Below are 21,698 nucleotides of genomic sequence, written 5' to 3' on the forward strand. Positions count from 1 at the left end.
TCTATTGAAACTTGTATGTCATGTATTTAAATATATTTGTAACTACACATTTATAATGATGAAGTTGTAATTTAGTTCATTTAAAATATATAAACTCTAAATGTAATATCAAATAACACACTACAGTTAAAATTATAATCAACTGCTTTACATGTGCATTAGTATATGTCAACATATCAAAATAAGTGTACTTCTTTAAACAAAAGATGATTAAAACATAATGACTTCAAATGTACTTTGAAGTAAAGATTTTAATCTGACATTATTACAATGTGTGCTGAGAAACAGTCCTGAAAGTGTCTCTCTCTAAGTCACTTAAGTGGCCTTCTTTTAAAATATACTTCTAGGATTTGAAGTTGACAGTGGGACCCAAATTCTGGGATTTTTAGAACTTGGAAATAACCAAGATTTTAAATGATAAAATGAAATGTTAGAAATATGTTTAGGAAATGTTTTTATCAAAAGAAAGTCTGGATCATCTCAGATCGTGCAGGCGAACAGGATTGTCAGGGTTTGTTCATTTGGGTTCAGATTTGTTAAGCAGACAGTATACTGTTGTGTGACATCAGGAAAGAATGCACAATCATTTTCATAATAATTTCCTCGGTATGCTGAGCTTCGTTGGCTCCAGATGGAGAGCTGTCTAATCTTTGTCCTGTGTTCTCTCTGCCCATCTGTCCTCAGAGCAAACAGAGCTCGTCCTACTCAGACAGAGACACCACGGAGGACGACTCGGAGTCTCTGGAGGACATGGACTTCTTGAGCCGGCAGAAGAAGCTGCAGGCCGAGGCCAAGCTGGCTCTAGCCATGGCCAAACCCATGGCCAAGATGCAGGTGGAGGTGGAGAAGCAGAACCGTAAGAAGTCTCCCGTGGCGGATCTGGTACGTGTGCTGCTGTTTCACTGAGGAGCTCCAGCAACGCTAGTGAGAGCCGAACAGCTGAAGAAGAGAGACTCCAGTGTTCAGATTAGTGATGAGGTGTATTCAACGGCCGATTCTCCGTCAGTGCAGTGCTCAAAAACAGCTTACACAGTATCTGTAGTTATGATCCGGGCTAGAGCTGACCACTGTGAAAAACAGCTGCACTTACTTGCATTGAATGCACACTAGAGTAGTTCAGATATTACAAGGATTAAGTGCCCTTAACGGCTGTGTACTTACATTTAAATAAATCATTTGATACAATGCACTTATTGTGTGCGTGCATGTTTATACAACATGAACACAATAGGTGCATTGTACCTAATAGTTTATTATTTTATTATTAACTACATAGTATTTAAAGACATGCAATATAAAATAATGTTTTTAAAGAACTGTATTTGCAGAATATAAAATATTAATTAAATAAAAGGCCACTTAAGTGAAATAGAGACACTTTTATGACTGTTTCTATGGTTTCTTCAAGTGTCTCGGAGACGCACTACAGCAAAAGATAGAAATAACTGACTTAGAACCTTTTTTTGTTGCTGAAAGACCTTTGCTCAGTAGTGTGTAAAATTGTAGATATCAGTTAAATTTTACAATAAACAAATAACAAGCAATAGCACAAAACAGGTTTCAGGTTTGTAGGTGTTCAAGTGCAGAAATGTAATAATTAAATGTAAAACAACATTGCGTATAGCACGTATTTCGACATGATCTCATATGTATTTGTCAGTTCAAGCGCAAAGTACGTGTGTGTGTGTGTGTGTGTGAATGAGGCTACACAGCTGGAATATTATTATGACACACTTTATGCATTGGTCAGTTTATATATAGAAATACAATCAAAACCGTAATCGTGATACAAACACAATCAGCGCGATTCCACAAGAATCAGTGATGTCTCGTCATCACGTCATGCGTTGAGAACGCCTCCTCAGTCAGTGTCCATCTGAACTGAAACTATGACACACACACAGCAGGAAGCAGATGCTTGAGCGCTCTTCCTCCAGCGTTTGACAGCCGCGCGCTGAGTAACGCCGATGGAGAGCAAACACGGCTCACGCGGGGAAATCTCCCGGAGCATGCGGCGTAAACCACCACACGACTCAGAGCCCAGAGAGACGGACAGCGAAACTGTGCCATGACACGCTCTCACCGGGCAGGAGTTATTCCCTCCCGTCACTCTCGTCAGCTCTGTGCTGCTCCTCCAGCCAATGCTGCACACGCGGATGCTCTGCTAGTAAGAACAAAACTGACATCTGCTTGTGAAAATTCCTTCGAAACACATCGGTGCTCTTAAAGTGGCACTTGTGATGCTGTTCCTCTGCGCAGCTCGTGTCAGCGGGACACCCCACGATTAGATCATCTCCTCATCTCCTCACAGGCCAGACACTGGACGCCTCACTCTTTGCAGAGGAGAAAACTTCAACAGTATGGCACGGGACGTGTGACACAGCGAATGCAGTGAGTTCAGTGACTGTATTCGCTGTGTAACACCACCTCGTGTATTTAACGCTCCTGAAACACTGCACTCACACGTCAACTAGAACTGCGGTGACCAGACGCATCTCAGACTCAAATTACAGTGCTGGGTTTTTCAGTGCTTGTAGATGTGAATGAAAGCTGATGCAACATTGTTATCAATCATAACCATCATGCACACTATCAAGTGTACAGTACTTTAAAAGACGATGTGTTTGAGTCAAAACTGAAGAATACCGTGGGAATGAGACAGCAGGAAAACCTGATTTTATCATGTGAAACAATGAAGCTCCAGTCATGCACACACACCTCTGTTCAAGCTTTTGATTCGTTCATATCATTATGTATGTTTTACATTTTTTTATCTACTTGCCATTGAATCTAGGAGACCTGAACACACTTGAACCACTTTCAGTCCAGTCACATTTACTCCTATAGTGCTTTATACAATACAGATATAGAAAAAACTGAAATAGAACAGTGTTGCAAAATTCATGAGTTATGAAACATATTCACTTTCGGCTAGAAGCAGCTCTCAGTTCTCATCTCATAATATCAGTGCAGGCAATCGATAATATGACTGAGTATTAATTAAAAGAAATAACATCGCGGTCGACTACCAGTTTCCTGCATATGAGAGTAAGACTGGGATTATTATTATTGGAATAATACATCGATTCTAAAACCTAACTTGCATCAGCCTGCATCTCATATCAAAGCACATTTCAACAAAACATTCTGGGATTTTGGCTTCGAGCTACTGTAAGCCCTCTTTGTCAACTCTTCACATCTGCAGTTCACTTTCTAGCAGGATAAATCGGACTCTAGTACAGTTACGCAGAAATATCAAGGTTACTCTGATTTCTTCCTCGCTTTATTGGCTACAGAGCTAACATTCACTTCACTTTGAGAAAGCCAGCTCATTATCAGCTTACGGCACTCAGATCTGCCTTAAATGGGGAAAAACATTTCAATAGGAACAAGTCCAGAGCAAGTGATGTGAAAGTAAATCTGCAGTGTGTCAGAATGAAGCGAGTCCTCATGGGAACTTCAGATGGGTGATTTACCTGAAGAATTACCATGTATTTGTAATGTGAAAAATCTGCTTCAGTTTCTGTTGCGAGATCTGCTGTTAATGCTTATTTTTATGCACCATGTCCAAACGGCCTTCAACATAATAACCCATAATTATAAATAATAACCCCACGATTCTCTGGAATAGCTGATTGCGATTAGTCAGTGGTGTCATTAGCATAATGATGAAAAACTGTGCAACTGACTGCTGACATAGATTAAAGAGATGCAAGTGTTATGTAGCATCCTGTGATACAAGCTAAATCAATACCACAATATACTGGAAGTCATTTCCAATGTATAATACATGCAAACACAGTCAAGAATGGCATCATGTTCTAGTAATGCTGCCTGAAGTCAACAGATCGAGCTGAGAATTACATTTGGAAAATGTTAAACTCGCATCAGATGAGGGGCTAGTTTTCACTTATAAGACAGGCGATTGGAATTTTATCGATGATTTCAGAGAATTGTTTAGCATTTTCTAAATCCTTTCATTTCTTTCGAATAGTCAGACATTCACCTGTGATCATATTTTCATCAATACCATCTGAGAAATACTTCCTCCCGGCATGTTTCACGAGCGTCAGCTTTTCAGACTGTTCACATGTGACATCAAATCATGTTTTCATTAATGCTTTTGAAAACACTCCCACTTTGAACAATATTGACCGTCTCTAAACAGAACAGAACAGCTGATATTTAAAGCTCTAAACTGCCTTGAATGTCACTGCGGCACTATGAGCTAGACAACACTAGAAATACAATACAGCTAGCTCTGTAAAACCATATGCATTCAGAAAACACCATACAAAAACATTTGACTTGAGTCTTTCAACTCTCAGATCTCAGCTGTACACTGGGTGTTGATCATTGGTTCAGACTGTATAATATCCCTGACATGATTCATGTGCTTGTACTGATTCTGTGTGTGTGTGTGTGTGCGTGCGTGCGTGCGTGTGTGCGTGTGTGTGTGGTGTGTGCGTGCGTGCGTGCGTGTGTGCGTGTGTGTGTGCGTGTGCGTGCGTGTGTGTGTGTGTGTGTGTGTGTGTATGTGTGTTCACAGCTTCCTCACATGCCGCACATAAGCGAGTGTCTGATGAAGAGGAGTCTGAAGCCCACGGATCTCAGAGACATGACGCTGGGACAGCTGCAGGTCATCGTCAACGACCTGCACTCACAGATCGAGGGTACGACACACACACCTGTCTCTCTCACTCACTCACTCATGCATGTGTGTTCTGCGGAGCTCAGAGACGTGTGTTTGTGTGATGCTCAGGTCTGAACGAGGAGCTGGTGCAGCTGCTGCTGATGAGAGATGAGCTTCACATGGAGCAGGACGCCATGCTGGTGGACATCGAGGACTTGACCAGGTGCCCGGCTCACGCTCTCAATCATCCGCTCAACAGAAGTGTGAAACACTCGCACTGAATTTCTCTGACAAAAAGCAATGGAGTAAAAGTACAAGTGTTCAGAATACTCCAGTAAAGCACAAATTCCCCTCCAGAAAACTACAGCAAGTGGCTGAACAATAACGTGTTTCTGCAATGGTGTTATTTGAGTGTCACTGGGAGTGTAGTGTTTAAAACAGATTTCATTGTTACATTTTCTGCTTTGTATACATACATTTATATATACATATATTTTATTTTAGTACAAGTAACAAAAATGTTGGGAACACTTCGTTTCACTTCACTTTAGCTATTTTACTAACTATGAGTAACTTCATGTCAATTAATGTATTAGTAGTCTGTCTGCTTACTAACACTTCTACGTTCTACTGATTATAAGTAACTTTGCAAGTACCTGTCAACGTATTCTACTAACCCTAATCCTAACCAAGCAGTCTACTAGTACTCTAACGACTGTGAAATGTCATGTAGTCAGTAGAGTGTCTCTGGAAGTAAAGTGTAATCGGGCTGTGTTTGTCCTCAGGCACGCTCAGAGCCAGCAGAAGCACCTGGCGGAGAAGACGCTCTCCAAATGAAGCCGCACGCTCTCCACACACATCAGTTTAGACAGACACCTTTCCTTTGCTTCTGTGGTTCCTCCAGAACGGCCTGGAAACTGCCAGCGATCGCCTCGTACACCCGTCTCAGTCCTTTACCTTTGCCACTCAATTACATCGAGCGGTGTGGAAACACCTCGTGAGCTGGCTGTTGAATGTTTGAGTTGGACAGTATTTAAGCACAGCCGGTCAGCGATGGTTTGAAGCTGCTCGAGAGGAAACATGCCTGCCTTGTAGTCGACGTGTAGCTCCGTGGATGTTGATTCTGACACGAGTCATCTGAATAAGTGTGTTCATATCATTTTCATTCTATTGTATTCAGATTCTTTATTTGAGGGAGATGCTTCTGTACAGATATGTGTAAAATAAGAAAAATAAAACTTTGTTTCATAGACCGTAGTTTTCTGGATCATCTCTTGTGGAGAAAATATGAAATTGTGTCTAGAATCCCTTGCTCAGTCCCTTCTGTGTTTTCTATGGAAGCTCTTTTCTGCCACAGAAAAAAATAAAAGGTAACTGTTAGTTTTATTTCACAAATCGGACTTTATTTCCTCACAGTTCTGAGAAGAAAAGACAGAATCGTGAGCTATAAATTCCAAATTTCAAGAAAGATTTAAAGTCACAATTATCGTTGGCAACAAGCTTCTGTAGTTTTGCATTATAATTTATACATACATATTTCATCCAAAGCTGGCATCAAATATACAGTATGTCAGTGATAATCGTTTCCAGAAATGGCTTCGAAAATGAATCATGTTTCATGTTGGAAATTTGTCAACTATACAGATTGAGATGAATTTGTGTATCATATTCTATTTGAAAAGGAAATCTGTGAGCTTGTCAGACGAGGACTGTAATGAGTCAGATAATTGTGCGATTGAGCGGAAATATTCATATAATCAGATTCCTGTGGTTGGAAGAGAGTGACAAGGCCATACTTTAAAATAACATTCATGTTCATATTTACACTCTGCTACTACTGATCATTACACAGTGTTTTCCAGTTATTCATGGAAAGTATTGAAAGTGTTGTGATTTGTGGTTGTGTCTGAATGAAGTGAAAACCGGAGCAGGTAATGCAGAGCTGTGCTGAGGTCACTGTGATGAGCGCATGCACACATCAGCGTGTTTATTCCAGTTTCAGTGTCACAACAAACCAAAAGAGAAACACTGTGTGTGTGTGTGTAGATGATTTACAGTGATTGAGGGATTCCCCCATCATGAGTATAAAGCCCATCACTCTCATACTTCAGCAAACACACACACACCGAGTCTGAGTCTGAGTCTGAGCGACGACACTCATCATGAAGATCTGTGAGTAACTCAACATCTATTACATGATATAATGATGGAACTCATATATGACATGAGATGGTTTCCTCTTTACATTTGATTGCGTATGAGCTGTTGAAGGTCAACGTGTGTCTGTGACATAATTGAAAGCTGTTACAGTGTGACTGTCTGATGTACTGCATTACGTCTGAACACAGTGTGTGTGTGTGTGTCACGCAGGCGCTGTGTTCTGTGTATTTGTGGCTCTTGCTCTGGGCTCTCCGGTTCCTCTGAACACACAGCAGTGTGAATGCAGCGCCGCCGCCAGGTCTCTGCTCTCCAGCCTCTCACACATCATGCAGAAGGTACAGCGTCACACTCACGAGCAGCATTATTAGTGCAGCTCCATTCAGTCCCAGACAGCAAAACATTTACAACAATCTGGCCAGGATATATTTTCAATACGTGCTAAATATATGTTATAAATTGAAATTCAAAAACATATTTTGGTATATGAAGTTTGAAATTAAACCATTTCAATTTGAACTTTTAAATAACTACTTTTAATTTCAATTTGCAACATATATTTAGCATATATTTTAAATAGACTTTGGCCAGAATTTTGAAATATATTTTGAAGGCTGAAAGTACATATATTTCAAAATGTATTTCAGGGGAAAGAAAATAAATTTCTGTTCTTACATTAGGCTAAATGAATGGAATAGCCTACTACAGACGTATAATAACATATTGTAATAATAGTGTAATATTGTAATAAGTTAAATTCTAACGTGTTTTATGTTCACGCAACAAGTTACATTGTTTCTTCAAATGTGAATATGTAAATGTATTTTCTTGGAGATGAATATATGGAGGGCTAAATATAAGTATGTTGTCAAAATATACAAAAATATGTAGGTAGGAATAAATAAATATATTATGTATTTATTTACATAAATATATTATGAAATATATTTTAGCTTTTTTTTTGTCTTTTTTGTATATTTAAAAAAAATTAGATATATATAATGTATATTTTTTCCATATAGGATACATTGAAACATCTTTAATTGTGTGTCCTCATGATATGTATTCATGTCTGGATCATTCCTGTTCTGAAGCACCTTTTAAAAACTACTAAATCTGACGGTGTTGTAAAGAATCAGACAGTCATCAGAAATGTGCTGTGCTCAACCTCAGACACGTCAGCTTTACAACTACAACACGGTTATTTACACAATCACAGGATCTTCATAAAAAGCCACTTCACTTTTTAACCATTTCCTGAAATATTCATATCATTAAAACTGATCTCAAACATCCCAGAATTCATCAAATCCAGCAGTGTTTGTGCTGTTGTTTTCTCTCAAAAATGATGTCCCTGCTGGATGATGAAGATGATGATGATGATGTCATTAAGGAATTGCCTTCTGTTGGTTAGTTAAAGGGGTTTTACAACAACAGGAGAGAAGCCACAACATCAGGCTTTGATTATCAGTATTTAATTACCATTCAACATTTTCAAATTATTAGATAGATATGAAAACATGTTTTATTTGAAGCATTTTAGAGCAGCGAGAGTCATATAATTTTGTGATGCTCTGACAGTAAGCAGAGGGACTCATGTATTCTGACGGTTGCACTGATACTGGTGTTGTGTGTGTGTGTGTGTGTGTGTGTGTGTGTGTGTGTGCGTGCGGGGGGGGGGGGGGGGGTGTTTGTTTGTTTGTGTGTGTGTGTGTGTGTGTGTGTGTGTGTGTGTGTGTGTGTGCTCTGAGCGCAGGAGGGGAAGATGGAGCACAGGGCTCTGTTTGCTGGCTTTAACTGCACGGATCTGGAGGCTGAGATGATTCCTCACACTCTCACAGCGTCTGTCTGTCAGCCCAGCGGCTCCGCTCATGTGAGTCTGATCGTTCCTCGGTTCCTCACACACTTCACATCTCCGATGAGGTGTGAGCAGTATGTACAGTGTGTGTGTGTGTTCCTCTGCGAGTGTCACTGCCAGTATTAACGCTGTGGATGGCATGTGATTTCAGAATGCGTCCTGCTCCAGCCACAGACGCTCGTCTTTCAGTGAGGTGAGTTTGCTGTGGTGTTATATCCGTCTGATTCAGCTCAGGTGATCCGGTCTGTCTAACGCTTGTGTGATCTTCACAGACGGAGTGTCTGAGGAACATCAGAGCTGATCTGAGCTATTACGATGTGATGCTGAGCTCCTACAGGCCCAGTGAGACTGATCTGAGTCCAGTGAAGACAGCCACCAAAGGCCTGATGAATGTGAGGCTCTCCTCGTCCTTCACATGAACTGATCGATCCACAGGCTGCTCAGAATGCCATAGCAGCACACTAGCACTATTCCGCACACAGTCAGAGCTCCACGGACAACACACGTCCCACAGTACAGCGCTTCATCCGCTGTCTGACCAGTCAACCAGACACCACATATTAAGACAGAACCGAATTTAATATAGAAATAATATAATAACTGCTTTCAAGTGATGGCTACACTGCTTGAAATATTTATTGCAAATTTGCTTTTATTATGTTTGAATTCTGGGCAGAATTTTTAAGTTGTGAGTCAAATTGGCCCTAATTGGATTCAATACAATTTCACCAAAAATCACACTATGGGAAAAAAAACATTTATAATTCTCACATATTACAACAAAAAATAAAAATTGGAACAACATGATTTTTAACACTGTATTTAACAACTATTTAAAAAAAAACTAATATATATATATATTATTGCAATCCAGTGAAGACAGCCACCAAAGGCCTGATGAATGTGAGGCTCTCCTCGTCCTTCACATGAACTGATCGATCCACAGGCTGCTCAGAATGCCATAGCAGCACACTAGCACTATTCCGCACACAGTCAGAGCTCCACGGACAACACACGTCCCACAGTACAGCGCTTCATCCGCTGTCTGACCAGTCAACCAGACACCACATATTAAGACAGAACCGAATTTAATATAGAAATAATATAATAACTGCTTTCAAGTGATGGCTACACTGCTTGAAATATTTATTGCAAATTTGCTTTTATTATGTTTGAATTCTGGGCAGAATTTTTAAGTTGTGAGTCAAATTGGCCCTAATTGGATTCAATACAATTTCACCAAAAATCACACTATGGGAAAAAAAACATTTATAATTCTCACATATTACAACAAAAAATAAAAATTGGAACAACATGATTTTTAACACTGTATTTAACAACTATTTACTAATATATATATATATATATATATTATTGCAAATAATAATTGCACCAAAAATTTTTATTTTAAATGTAACATTTTTAACATTTCTTCATTTTTCCCCATGCCGCTAACAACACCAAGATCATGGGTTTGATTCCTAGTGAAATGCTTAAACTGATAAAAATGTACATCTTCAATGCATTGCATATTTCTTTGGATGAAAGCGGCTGCCAAATGCATAAATGCAGATATAAACACCTTCAGTCGGTAGCTGAGAACCTGACATATCAAAAATGTTTTTCTTTTAGGCCTGTACAGCTGCCGTTAACCATGAAACTGTAGGTCAAATTCACCCGTGAACATCATAATCATAAATAAAAAATTTGCATGCACATTTCACAACTTTCCATAAGTCCAAACATTGCAGGAATGAATGAGAACCGTAGAAATGAGAAATGTAGAAAAAACATTTCCTAGGTTAACCAGTATTTCTAACTCAACATATTACGAGGGTTAAGGAACACAGTGTACACTGCACAGTGCTCACATAGTAAGCTGCTATTCCATTCCAAACATGTAGCACTCCTCAGTTTAGTGTGCAAACAAATGCCTTGACGAGTAAAACTATGTGTGTGTGTGTGTGTGTGTGTGAGTGTGTGTGAGTGAGTGAGTGAGTGAGTGTGTGTGTGTGTGTGCGTGTGTGTGTGTGAGTGTGTGTGCCTGTGGGCACCTGAGATCAAAATCAGCCTGTTCCTCAAAAACAAGTGCAGATGATCACTTAATCTCATAATGCAACAAAACAAACAGAGTTCTACTTACTGTACAGAAGACATTAAGACATTCAAATATGTACAGTATCTTAAAATATATACAAACACAAGCGCAAAATAAAGAGATGCATGCAAAGTGTACAAGTCTACAGACATACTAAGCGTGTCTGGTGTATTCAGAGCTCAGTTTTCCTGAAAGCACCAGATTCCAGTCGGAGCACAAACATCTCCGTCCAGACTTGAGCGCGACCGGCCTGCTCTTCCAGGACGTCTCCATCGCTCTCGAACAGTGGTTAAGATGACTCCTGACCATCTGTCAGTCCACAGACTCCAGACAGCTAATGTTCATGTGGCTGAGTTCTTTTGTAGCATCTCTGGAAAAAAAGATGAGACACAAATGAAAAACAAGTAACTGTACTGACGAGGAGGGAGGGCTCAGCATTACTACAAACGATCGGCGTTTTACAGTAGTAACAGGAACTGGCATTATTACAGAAATGCTTCATATTGAATCTGACGGGGGAATCGATATGGCCCACTCTAACTTCATGTTTCAATCCACAAGGACGTTAAAAACATTTCATACGGCACAGAGGAGCATAAATGTGTTTCACTCCAGATGAACAGTATAAAAATGTAATAGATCTCACCGTACAGTACACGGAGACAGTTCTAAACAATTCTTCAATGTTTAAACTTGAAAATGAGGCACGCTTTAATTTAGCAAAAAAATCTAGAAAAAGTCAGGATCACAATCCTCATGATTTTAATGAAATTTTAGATTTTGGATTTCTCTTTTTATCACTCCATGAATTAGAAAATGCTGTCAACGGACAGAAAGCAATAAATTTTCACCATGATATATGAACTAACCCCTCAGTAAAGGCCTTCAGAATATAGACGGGAATAAAACGTGTATTTTGGATGTTTTCTTCACACAAGTTTGAAAGAAGACGTGTTATGTAACCAAAACTGACCAGTGCATGAAAAAAAGAAATAAAAAAATGCATTGTTTTTGTCTGTAGTGTGTAGCATTAAACAGGAATGATTGCCAACATCACAGGCATCGCTTCTAATAGTTGTATCTCGGCCAAATATTGTGCTATCCTAACAAACCATACATCAATGGAAAGATTATTTATTATTCAGCTTTGTATAAATTCAGCTCCAGGGTCACATATCGGCCGATATATCGGTCAACACTAAGAAAAGACACACCTCAGAAGGCTTTTCCACCACACTGCATCACACCAGATCCCGTCACTCACCGTCCAGCGCAGCAATGACCTCATTCGGCACGTCATCGTTGTCTTTCAAACACTTGAGGAGATCCTGAATTCCCGCTTTCCCCTTGGGCTGTCGTCGTCTCCAGCGCTCCAGCATGTTGAACTTCAGCATGGTCCCGTTCTCCTCGGCGACCTCCATCTCCTCCAGGTCCTGCTTGCTGAGGCCCAGACAGCTGATGGCCACGACCTTCCACTCCCTCCCCATGCGTTTGGCCACCTGCATCAGCTGCTGGTCCGTCAGGTCCGGAGCCGCGGCCGTGGCGTTACAGTCTGAACACACACCAGCACTCCAGTCAACACACAATCAGGATAAATACTGTGATGGGGCCATCATAAACTTACCGGCCTCGTCAATGCCGCGCGCTTTCTTACTGTGCTTGTGACACAGCTCTTCCTCTGATGTGCTGCTCTGTCTCTTTCTGCCTGTAGACGGCCAGACCACAGAATATGCATCAGTCCTGAACAATCTGAGAGTGTGATGAACAGAGCGCTCAAGGGATGATGTGTTTTTATAAGTTCACATCACATCATTCCATTGGCTTTTGGATTAATGCAGAAAATAAGCTCTGCGACCAACAGAAGTTTTTCATTCTTACATGTTTTGTTCATCACGATAATCTTCACCAACAAACACAACTTGTGTTTTTTGTGACATAGGATAAAACATGAAAGTATCTTGAGTTTATTTACCTTATTTCAGGCATTTAACCAAAACATTTTACTAAAAAATCCATCCCTGCAGCGCTGCACTGAGGACAGGGGTGCACTACATACCTTTGGATGGTTTTTTGGGGGTTTCATCAACATGATGTACGCAGTCTCCTGTAAAAGATTTATAATAACATTTATTGGACATTCTCAGGAAACTGTCTTCATGACTTACTGTTACAAATGAACAGGATACTGAACACATTATTTGACATATTGGTCACACTTTAGTTTGGGGTCCATTTCTCACTATTAACTGTGACTTTTGACTCAGTGAACTGCTAATGTGCTGCTTATTAATAGTTAGCAAGGTAGTAGTTAAGTTTAGGTGTGGGGTTTAGGATTAAGGAATTATGCAGAATAAGACATTAATATGTGACCACAAAACCAATCTTAAGGGTCAATTTTTCGAAATTGAGATTTATGCGTCATCTGAAAGCTGAATAAATAAGCTTTCCATTGATGTATGGTTTGTTAGGATCGGACAATATTTGGCTGAGATACAAATATTTGACAATCTGGAATCTGAGGGTGCAAAAAAATCTAAATATTGAGAAAATCATCTTTAAAGTTGTTCAAATGAAGTTCTTAGCAATGCATACTACTAATCAAACATTAAGTTTTGATATATTTACGGTAGGAAATTTACAAAATATCTTCATGGAACATGATTTTTACTTAATATCCTAATGATTTTTGGCATAAAAGAGAAATGTATAATTGTGACCCATGCAATGTATTGTTGGCTATTGCTACAAATATCCCCCAGCGACTTAACACTGCTTTTGTGCTGCAGGAACACAAATGTGCTTTATAAGTACTAGATGTGTACTGAGTTTTGATATATTTACGGTAGGACATTTACAAAATATCTTCATGGAACATGATCTTTACTTAATATCCTAATGATTTTTGGCATAAAAGAGAAATGTATAATTGTGACCCATACAATGTATTGTTGGCTATTGCTACAAATATCCCCCAGCGACTTAACACTGCTTCTGTGCTGCAGGAACACAAATGTGCTTTATAAGTACTAGGTGTGTACTAAAGTGTATTAATTGTAAACTTACTGTCACAGGGTTGAAATAATGTAAAGCTTTGACAGAGTTTAACACTTGGCCTTTAAAAAGCATATTTGTGGAGTAGTAATCTGAAGGGAACGCTTGCTCCTCTCTTTGTCAGTTATAGACCCGTTACTTCAGGCATGAGGTGGAAAATATGATTAACATTTCAGTAACATTTCAGATAAAGTTATTGAAAACAACATTTTTGTCTCCTGGAAAGGAGCGGCTCGTGTTTGTGTTGACTGAACCGTACCCTCTCTGATGGTAGCCGTCCATACAGTATGACTCGAGTCAGCATCTGTCAAGGACAGTTTGAAGGGAGGACTCTCCTCGAAGAAGACCTCGAAGTATCCCTTCACCTCCACGATGACAGGAGAGAAGAGCATGTCCTGAACACACACACACACACACACACACACACACACATGATAAACTCACAGCTGAGTGAGTGAGCTGTGATCTCGTCTGTGTCTGGGCAAGACACCGTCAAAAGACCTCCGGGATAAAGTTGTGGACAGGCACAAGTCAGGAGATGGAGACAAAAACATTTCAAAGGTTTTATCAATTCCTAGAAGCACAGTGAAGTCTATTATTAAGAAGCGGGAGGTATTTGGTAAAACACAGAGCCTCCCTGGATCAGGACGTCTCTCCAAACTGATGAAAGAGCCGGAGGAAACTGGTCAGAGAGGTGACCGAGAGCTACAGCAACTCTGAAGCAGCTGCAGGAGTTTATGACAAAGAGCGCTCATTGTGTGCATGTGACAACAATATCACAAATCCTCCACAAATGTGGCTTATATGAGAGGGTTTCAAGAAAGAAGCCACCCCTCAAGAAAGGCCACATGCAGTCAGACTGAGCTTTGCCAAAACACACAAACTGAACTGAACTTGAGCAGTTCTGCAAAGAAGAGCGGGCAAATATCTCAAAGTTTCAGAGACAAATCCCGACAGACTAAAGGCTGTAATTACAGCAAAAGGTGCTTCAACAAAATACTGACACAAGGAGCTGATCCTTTTTCCAACTCAGTGATTCTGTTTTTTATTTATTTTGTGTTATATCGTTCACTTGGATGTTATAAGTTGCACTGAGTAAATACAGCTGGATAAAACAAAAACTGTGTCCGTCTTCATTTCAGGCTGCAAAGCAACAAAATGTGATGATTTTAAAGAGGCTTTTCTACACCCACTATATATGTAAATATACAGTTTGTATATGTAAATTTATGTTTTTAAATATAAGTTTTTGGAGGAAAGTAATACTTTAATTCATTCATTGATCAATAGTGACAGTAAAGGCATTTATAATGTTACAAAAGATTTCTATTTCAAATAGAAAATATTTTGTTCTTCTGAACTTTCTGTTCATCTGTGAATCCTGAAAAATAAAATGCATCACAGTTTCCACAAAAATATTGTGCAGCGCGACTGTGTTCAACATTGATAATAATCAGAAATGTTTCTCGAGCAGCAGATCAGCATATTATACTGATTTCTGAAGATCATGTGACACTGAAGACTGCAGGAATGATGCTGAAAATACAGCTGCACATCACAGAAATACATTACACTTTAACAGAGATTCACATAGAAAACAGCTGTTTTACATTCTAATAATATTTCATAATATTAGTGTTTTTGATCAAATAAGTGCAGCCTTATAGTGAACAGAAGAGACTTTTTTCAAAAACATAAAAAAACTGACCTCCAACTTTTGGACAGTAGTTTTTCAAAGGTTTACCAGTTCATATGTGGCATTCTGAACCTTGGCTTTCTTGACATATCATTCATTGGGGAATAATACCATGCAGCAGAAATGACACATTTGACATTTTTATAAACCTGGCAGTGCAGAGAAGAATTTTAGACTAGTCAGGTTTAGACCGCAGAGTCAGATGTGACTGATCACGCTACTGCGCTGAGGACATATGTACAGTACGGAGAACAAGAACCTACTGTAGCCGATCTTGAGACAATTTCCTGGGGGTGACCAGCTCATATTTGGGATTCTGTGAGGGAAAAAACAGTTTTGTGTCAGCATTACATTCATCATCAGTAGTTGATAAGCCATTCTGTCAATCTATTTCATAAAATAGCCAGTTTTGAATGCTTCGTCTACAACAATATTTGGTTGGTTTTTGACGCAGAAACATTGGATTCAGTGCGCATTAGTGCGTCATGAAACCAGACACAGCACTTCAAAATAGTGACTGAGACGCGTTAATAGATTAAATTGCTTCAGTTTATAAATATACATTTATTTGCAGTATTTAAAATGTTTTAGATGCTTCTCTCATCAAGCTATTTCACAGTTCTGCAAAATATGACATGGATCTGGTGTGTGTTGTGTTAGTGTATGACTGAGTGATCAGATGCATTGCTTTTCCTCAGCTCAGGACACTTGATGCTCATATAACAGTGTCTCAGATGTTTCTCCTAAAATTCCTTTGGAGAAATAAAAGTTGATGCATCTGTCAGGGTTCTGTCACCGCTCTCTGGTTTATTTGTAGCTTTATGTATCGTCTTGTCTTTGTTTGAGTGTGCTTTTTGAGTGTGATTAGACCAGAAAAGGGACTCAACAGAGCCTTCCTAGACTAGTCTCCTGGGATCAGCTTGGCGTGTAACACGTGTAACACGCAGCTGGTGATTTTCATTGGCTGTGTGCGTTCATGTCGTCTTGCTTTGTGTGAACACACGGCTTGTGAGTGCTCTGATTGGCCGTGTATTCTTGTGTTTTGTGTGGGCACATGGCTTTGTTTTGTTTGTTTCTATGTGCCCTACCTATTAGTCTTGAGCCTGCCCCACTTGTTACCCGATTACTGTTCAGTTGCCCCACCTGTCCTCCCTCATTATCCTGCTTGTTTGCTCACCGTTCTCTCTTTGTTCTCGGTCCTGTGCCAGTTCATCGTCAACATTCACTGTGTTCCCGCTTGTGTCCTGCCTTGACGTGTTGTGTATCCAGAGTCTTCACCTACGGGTAGCTTTTGTCTGCTTTTATTTGATTTGTAAACATTAATAAAAGCCTATTGTTCTACCTCCTCCCTTCCCTGTTATTTTATGGTCTAGAGATGACTTAAGCAGAAGTCTTCCTTTGTTCCCGTGAGTTTATTTTTTTGTCTGATCAAAGGTGACACTTTGATTGAAAAGTTTGAGAACCACAGGTATATATTATGATATGCTGATATATAGATCCACAACGTATACTTCACTGAATTTATGTATCTCATGATCTTAGAAAACTTTTAAACTAAAGGCTTATGATTAAATGCATGAAATTAGCAAATATTATATGAGTCTATTGACAGAACCAAACGTGCTCATCATCACACGGTCCTCCTTCACTGGTGTCTAAAATCATCCCATGATGCACCTGATGAAGGTGTTTAATGAATGTCCAGAGTGCGGACATCTCTGGTTTTCATCACTACGTCCTTTGGTGCTATTTCAATGTTCTCAATACTTTGACTGTAGAATAATAGTAAAATAAAGAGTAGCAAACGTTTGACCGATAGCGTAAGTCTTTAGAGAGGAGGTCACTGAGCCGTTACTAGCCTTGTGCTCAAAGTCACGACATCACAGGGTTTATGAAGCTAAATTTAAGACTTGTTAAGACCAAGCAAAGAAACTTAGACTAGAATTTAGTACGCAAATGTGTCTTGATTCAAGGATGTCTAGATTTTTGTACTGGAAAACGAGACAGAATACTGAGGAAGATACTTATCTTTAGCAATGCATGCAACGTTTAATGCCATGACTTCATGAGTTGAAGACGTCCTGCTCTAATTTAAGGTCTTCATTTGTGGAAGGGTGAATTAAGACCCACAGAACCCGTCTTACAGGGTGCTTATTAGAAATACTATTTAACGCTGATATTTCCAGATATCCACTTCTGAATCATTGATTGTGTACTACACTAAATGTTCTGTAGAATGCCGTGAAGCTAAGAAGGTTGTGTGGAGGCTATCGGTGTTCAGAGACTGACCTTCAGAGCTTTACACTTCTCACAGCTGGCCTGACGCTGCTCGTCTGAGGCGTCACGGGAGAGAAACACAGATTTATGACATCAGCTCCTGATCTAAACACGGCACACGTATCAAACATGCTGGAGCATCATTACCACTGTGATGTTCTGCTCTGGGTCTCGTGTCGGAGTCTGGAAAAGCGTGAAAATGTAGCATTATGTTTTATCCTTCACTCAAGATCAATAAGACTGACCGCTGAAAGCTTCATCTTAAAATAAAATGATACTACAGTCTCTTGTTGTCCGTTACTGTGATTCTTACTGTATCTTAGGCTTTCAGTGCAATTCATCTTCTGTTTAAAAGATAGAGGCACTCAGGTTTTGTTCAGACATACGACAAAACATACCAAGTAAAACTGCAAGATACATTACTGTTCAGATGCATTACTAATATTCTAGTAGATTATTAAGCATCAGCGTGCTTTCTAGTTCACCAGAAAAGATTATATAGAGTGATCAGATGTCAACCTGATTCTCTTTCCTCTTCCTCTTCATGGGTTTCCTCTTCCTCCGAGCTCTCCTCAGTTGATGTGTTATCTGAACAAACACATGCACAATAATACCACATCATGCATGCTTCTTTGAGGGAGAAATGCTAGTGCAAATCACTGAATATGGGAATTTATATGAGAACTTTTACTCTTTTAGCATTTGAGGGAAGCTTTTAAGTTGAACCAGTTTTCGTAATGTAAAGAGTGTGTTAATTTATGAAAATGTAATAAATCAGGAAGGTCAAAAAGCATGCGTATGAGTTGACATTCTCTTGATTTGTGTTTATTGGTGAAAGTGCAATAATTCTGATGAAATCTCTCAGATGACAACAATCATGATCAGTAATTGCAGTTACAGATCAGTTTAGCTATTACACGGCATGACTAAAATATGAGTTTATATTGAGTAAAACTAGACTAAACTTCTGGGAATTTCAGTCAACTACAAAAAAATGATTAAATATGATCAAATGAAAACATTTAACACAGGACTAAGACTAAATAAATAAACATATTTGTTTATAATTTGTCAATATTGTCTCAAAAACTGAGGGAATTACCAATATTTGGTAATAATATAGCATAACAAGAAATGTATAAGCAATTTTTTGTAGAAAGGTCATTTTTGACGAGGAATGCCACAAGTGTAACAAGGTTGGGGGAAAAAATCCCCCAAAAAGTACAAAAAATTATTTAAAAAATAAACAAACAAAACAAAACAAAAAAGCTTGTTTGAGCAAAGTCAGTAAGGTTTAGTCCAACATCAACATTTTCAGGAAAATCCTCTCTGGGTCAAAATGTTGATTAACAAATAAGTTCATTTACTAGCAATATGACATGATTTGTCTCTTGGAAATTAATATTTAACAGCACAGCACCGAGTTTGAGACGGGATGCAGGTGCAAATGTACTTCTATTAATACTGGTGACATCTGCGGAAAGTGTAAAAACCCGATACAGAAAACTTTTCAAACCTCTGACGACTCTACAGCCCTCGATTCTGCATCGTATTTTCTCTTATTAAACTTTCCCATTGTTCTTCCAAGCTGTCACGCATGGATCCCGGTGACCACAGGTCAAAGCGCAGGTCTTAGGAAGTGTCTACATGTGTGTGAAGTTCCTCCTGATCCTGTCTGCTGGAGGCTACTGCTGCCAAACACTCAAGCTCTCATTAAATCCAAGGTTCACATCATGTTTCGACCTGCACAGTCAATGTTTTCATGGTACTGTTTGTCTTAGTTTTTCCTTTTTTGGGGCGTAAGTTGAAGGGAGCAAAAGATTGACACACTTGTTCCTGCAGCTGCACTGATCCTGATATTTTAGTGTTTCTGCATGAGATATGAAGGGAACGATACCCTCATCTAGTCTGTTCATTCTTCATCTGCTACTCATCAGTTCATGCCTTATTACAATCAAACAGCAGACTAGACTTTTACAGTTAGTCATTTAGCAGATGCGTTTATCCAAAGCGACTTACAAATGAGGACAACAGAAGCAATCAGACCAACAAAAGGGCATTAATATGTAAGTGCTGTGACGAATCCCGGTTAGTCTAACGCAGCACACGTAGCACGTGTTTTTATTTATTTTTTTATTAATAAAAAAAATGAAAACAATAAGATAGAATAGAAACAGAATAGAGAACGCTAGTGTTAGTGGGTCCGTTTTTTTTTTTTATAATCACGTTTGGGGTATGCTCATGTTTTCATGTCTTTATTTTGTAGTTTTGCCCCAGTCATGTCCTCTGTTAGTCATGTGGTATATATAGCCCTCGTGTAATCCACTGCTGGTGAGTTATGTTCATAGTTAGGGCTGGGTATCGATTCAGATGTTCCAATTCGATTCGATTTCAATTCTCGATTCGATTTGACTATATGAATGAATATAGATTTAATACAAATCCTATATTTATAAAAAATTAGCAGTGGACAGAATTTTGATGCAAGATGAAAAACTGGTGCTGAAAATTGGACAAGTCAGAACAGCCGCATGCCTTGATCAAACAGGATCAGGTTATTTTATGTTTAAGACAGAACAAACATAATCTCACAGCATTAGCTGTAACATGGAGGCTGCAAGCCTATGAACGATGCAGGAAAACTAATATTGGCTTTTGGGTGATAGTTCACCCAAAAATACAAATTCTGTCATCATTTATGCATGTATGAATTTCTTTTCTTCTGTTGAACACAAAAGAAGATATTTTGAAGAATATGGATAACCAAAGAGTTTTGGTCCCCATGGACTTCCATATATTTTTCTCCATACTGTGGAAGTCAAGTCAATAGGGCCCATCAACTGTTTGGCATATAGCTTTGTTCTTGTCCACAGTATCTTTGTCATCGTGCTTGCCAAATCTAAAATGCTTCCATACCATTCTTTTAAATTTAAAAAATTTAGGAGCACGTTCAAAACGTGTACTTTCAGACATTTAATGAGGCTCAGAGGTGGAATGAGTGCCAATCCATAAATCCATAATGATATTAATGTTTTAAATATAACATTTTCAATATAGAAATATTAAATGATTTAAATAACTGAAAAGATACTTTTAAAAAGAAACAGCAGGAGGCGGTAAGTCACTGATTTTTATCACTGAATCATTCATTCAATTGATTCGTTCGAACGGCTGATTCATTCAGGAAGTCTTTATGAATGAATGGGTAATCGTGAATCACTGACTCACTAGCAGTGTTGCCAATTTGGGGATTTTGTCGCCAAATGTAGCTACTTTCTCATTGTAGCTGCGACTTTTTTTTATTTTGCTACAGACGGCAGTCAACGAGAGTAGCCGCTTGCAGTCGGGGGCGGAGTTGAAAACAGAGCCGTCAAGCCGGACATTTCTGCTCCCGTTAGTGACGCTCGCGCAGTGTTTGCATACTATTTGTCAAATATACAGACGTTTCAGAAACGTTTTCATGAGCAACAGATATATACATCGCCATCTGTTCAAGAATAAAGTTCAACGTAAATATATACTATTAAAATACGAATAAAAGTGGGGGAATATATGCTTTCATCAGTGTTTTATGATAAACGTGACTCAATATAACATTGCGACTACAGTAAAAAAGCTTTTACTGTTCTAAAAACACAGATTTGTGGCTATTATTGGAATTGAAAAGGTTACAATAAACCCGAAACACACGTGATAGTTGTCATGCGGTGAATCTGGCCAATCGTGTTGTCTTCAAAGCTCCTGCAGCCGCTCTGGAGAAACTGCGCCAGCTGCTCTCGAAACGCTCTCGCGGTGCTTTGATGCCACACGTGACAGTGACGTGGCGTCTGCGCCGTCTCAAGTCAGACAAAATTACTAACCGGCATGCACTGCTTCAAGTCAGATTGCGATCGGTCTGCGCAGTGCTGCATGAAGTCGAACGCACCTA

At 39.2% G+C, this 21,698-nt stretch overlaps 2 protein-coding genes across 2 annotated transcripts in view; one reads left to right on the top strand and one right to left on the bottom strand.

Annotated features, from left to right (window-relative positions):
- schip1 (schwannomin interacting protein 1) overlaps positions 1 to 5,886 on the top strand; it is a 39,015-nt gene extending 33,129 nt beyond the window's left edge. The window contains exons 5-8 of the mRNA XM_016256567.1: positions 685 to 882; positions 4,550 to 4,673; positions 4,763 to 4,856; positions 5,419 to 5,886. Coding sequence (XP_016112053.1) covers positions 685 to 882; positions 4,550 to 4,673; positions 4,763 to 4,856; positions 5,419 to 5,470 — 468 coding nt within the window. The 3' untranslated portion in view covers positions 5,471 to 5,886. The remainder of the gene's footprint in view (positions 1 to 684; positions 883 to 4,549; positions 4,674 to 4,762; positions 4,857 to 5,418) is intronic.
- A 9,866-nt stretch (positions 5,887 to 15,752) lies between these two features.
- LOC107570340 (cyclin-dependent kinase 11B-like) overlaps positions 15,753 to 21,698 on the bottom strand; it is a 17,145-nt gene continuing 11,199 nt past the window's right edge. The window contains exons 4-7 of the mRNA XM_016256564.1: positions 18,290 to 18,358; positions 17,918 to 17,953; positions 17,783 to 17,826; positions 15,753 to 15,809 (exon numbers count right to left, since the gene is read on the bottom strand). Coding sequence (XP_016112050.1) covers positions 15,753 to 15,809; positions 17,783 to 17,826; positions 17,918 to 17,953; positions 18,290 to 18,358 — 206 coding nt within the window. The remainder of the gene's footprint in view (positions 15,810 to 17,782; positions 17,827 to 17,917; positions 17,954 to 18,289; positions 18,359 to 21,698) is intronic.

Source organism: Sinocyclocheilus grahami, unplaced genomic scaffold (assembly GCF_001515645.1).
Source record: "Sinocyclocheilus grahami isolate Dianchi unplaced genomic scaffold, SAMN03320097.WGS_v1.1 scaffold1444.1, whole genome shotgun sequence".
Classification (NCBI taxonomy): Eukaryota; Metazoa; Chordata; class Actinopteri; order Cypriniformes; family Cyprinidae; genus Sinocyclocheilus; species Sinocyclocheilus grahami.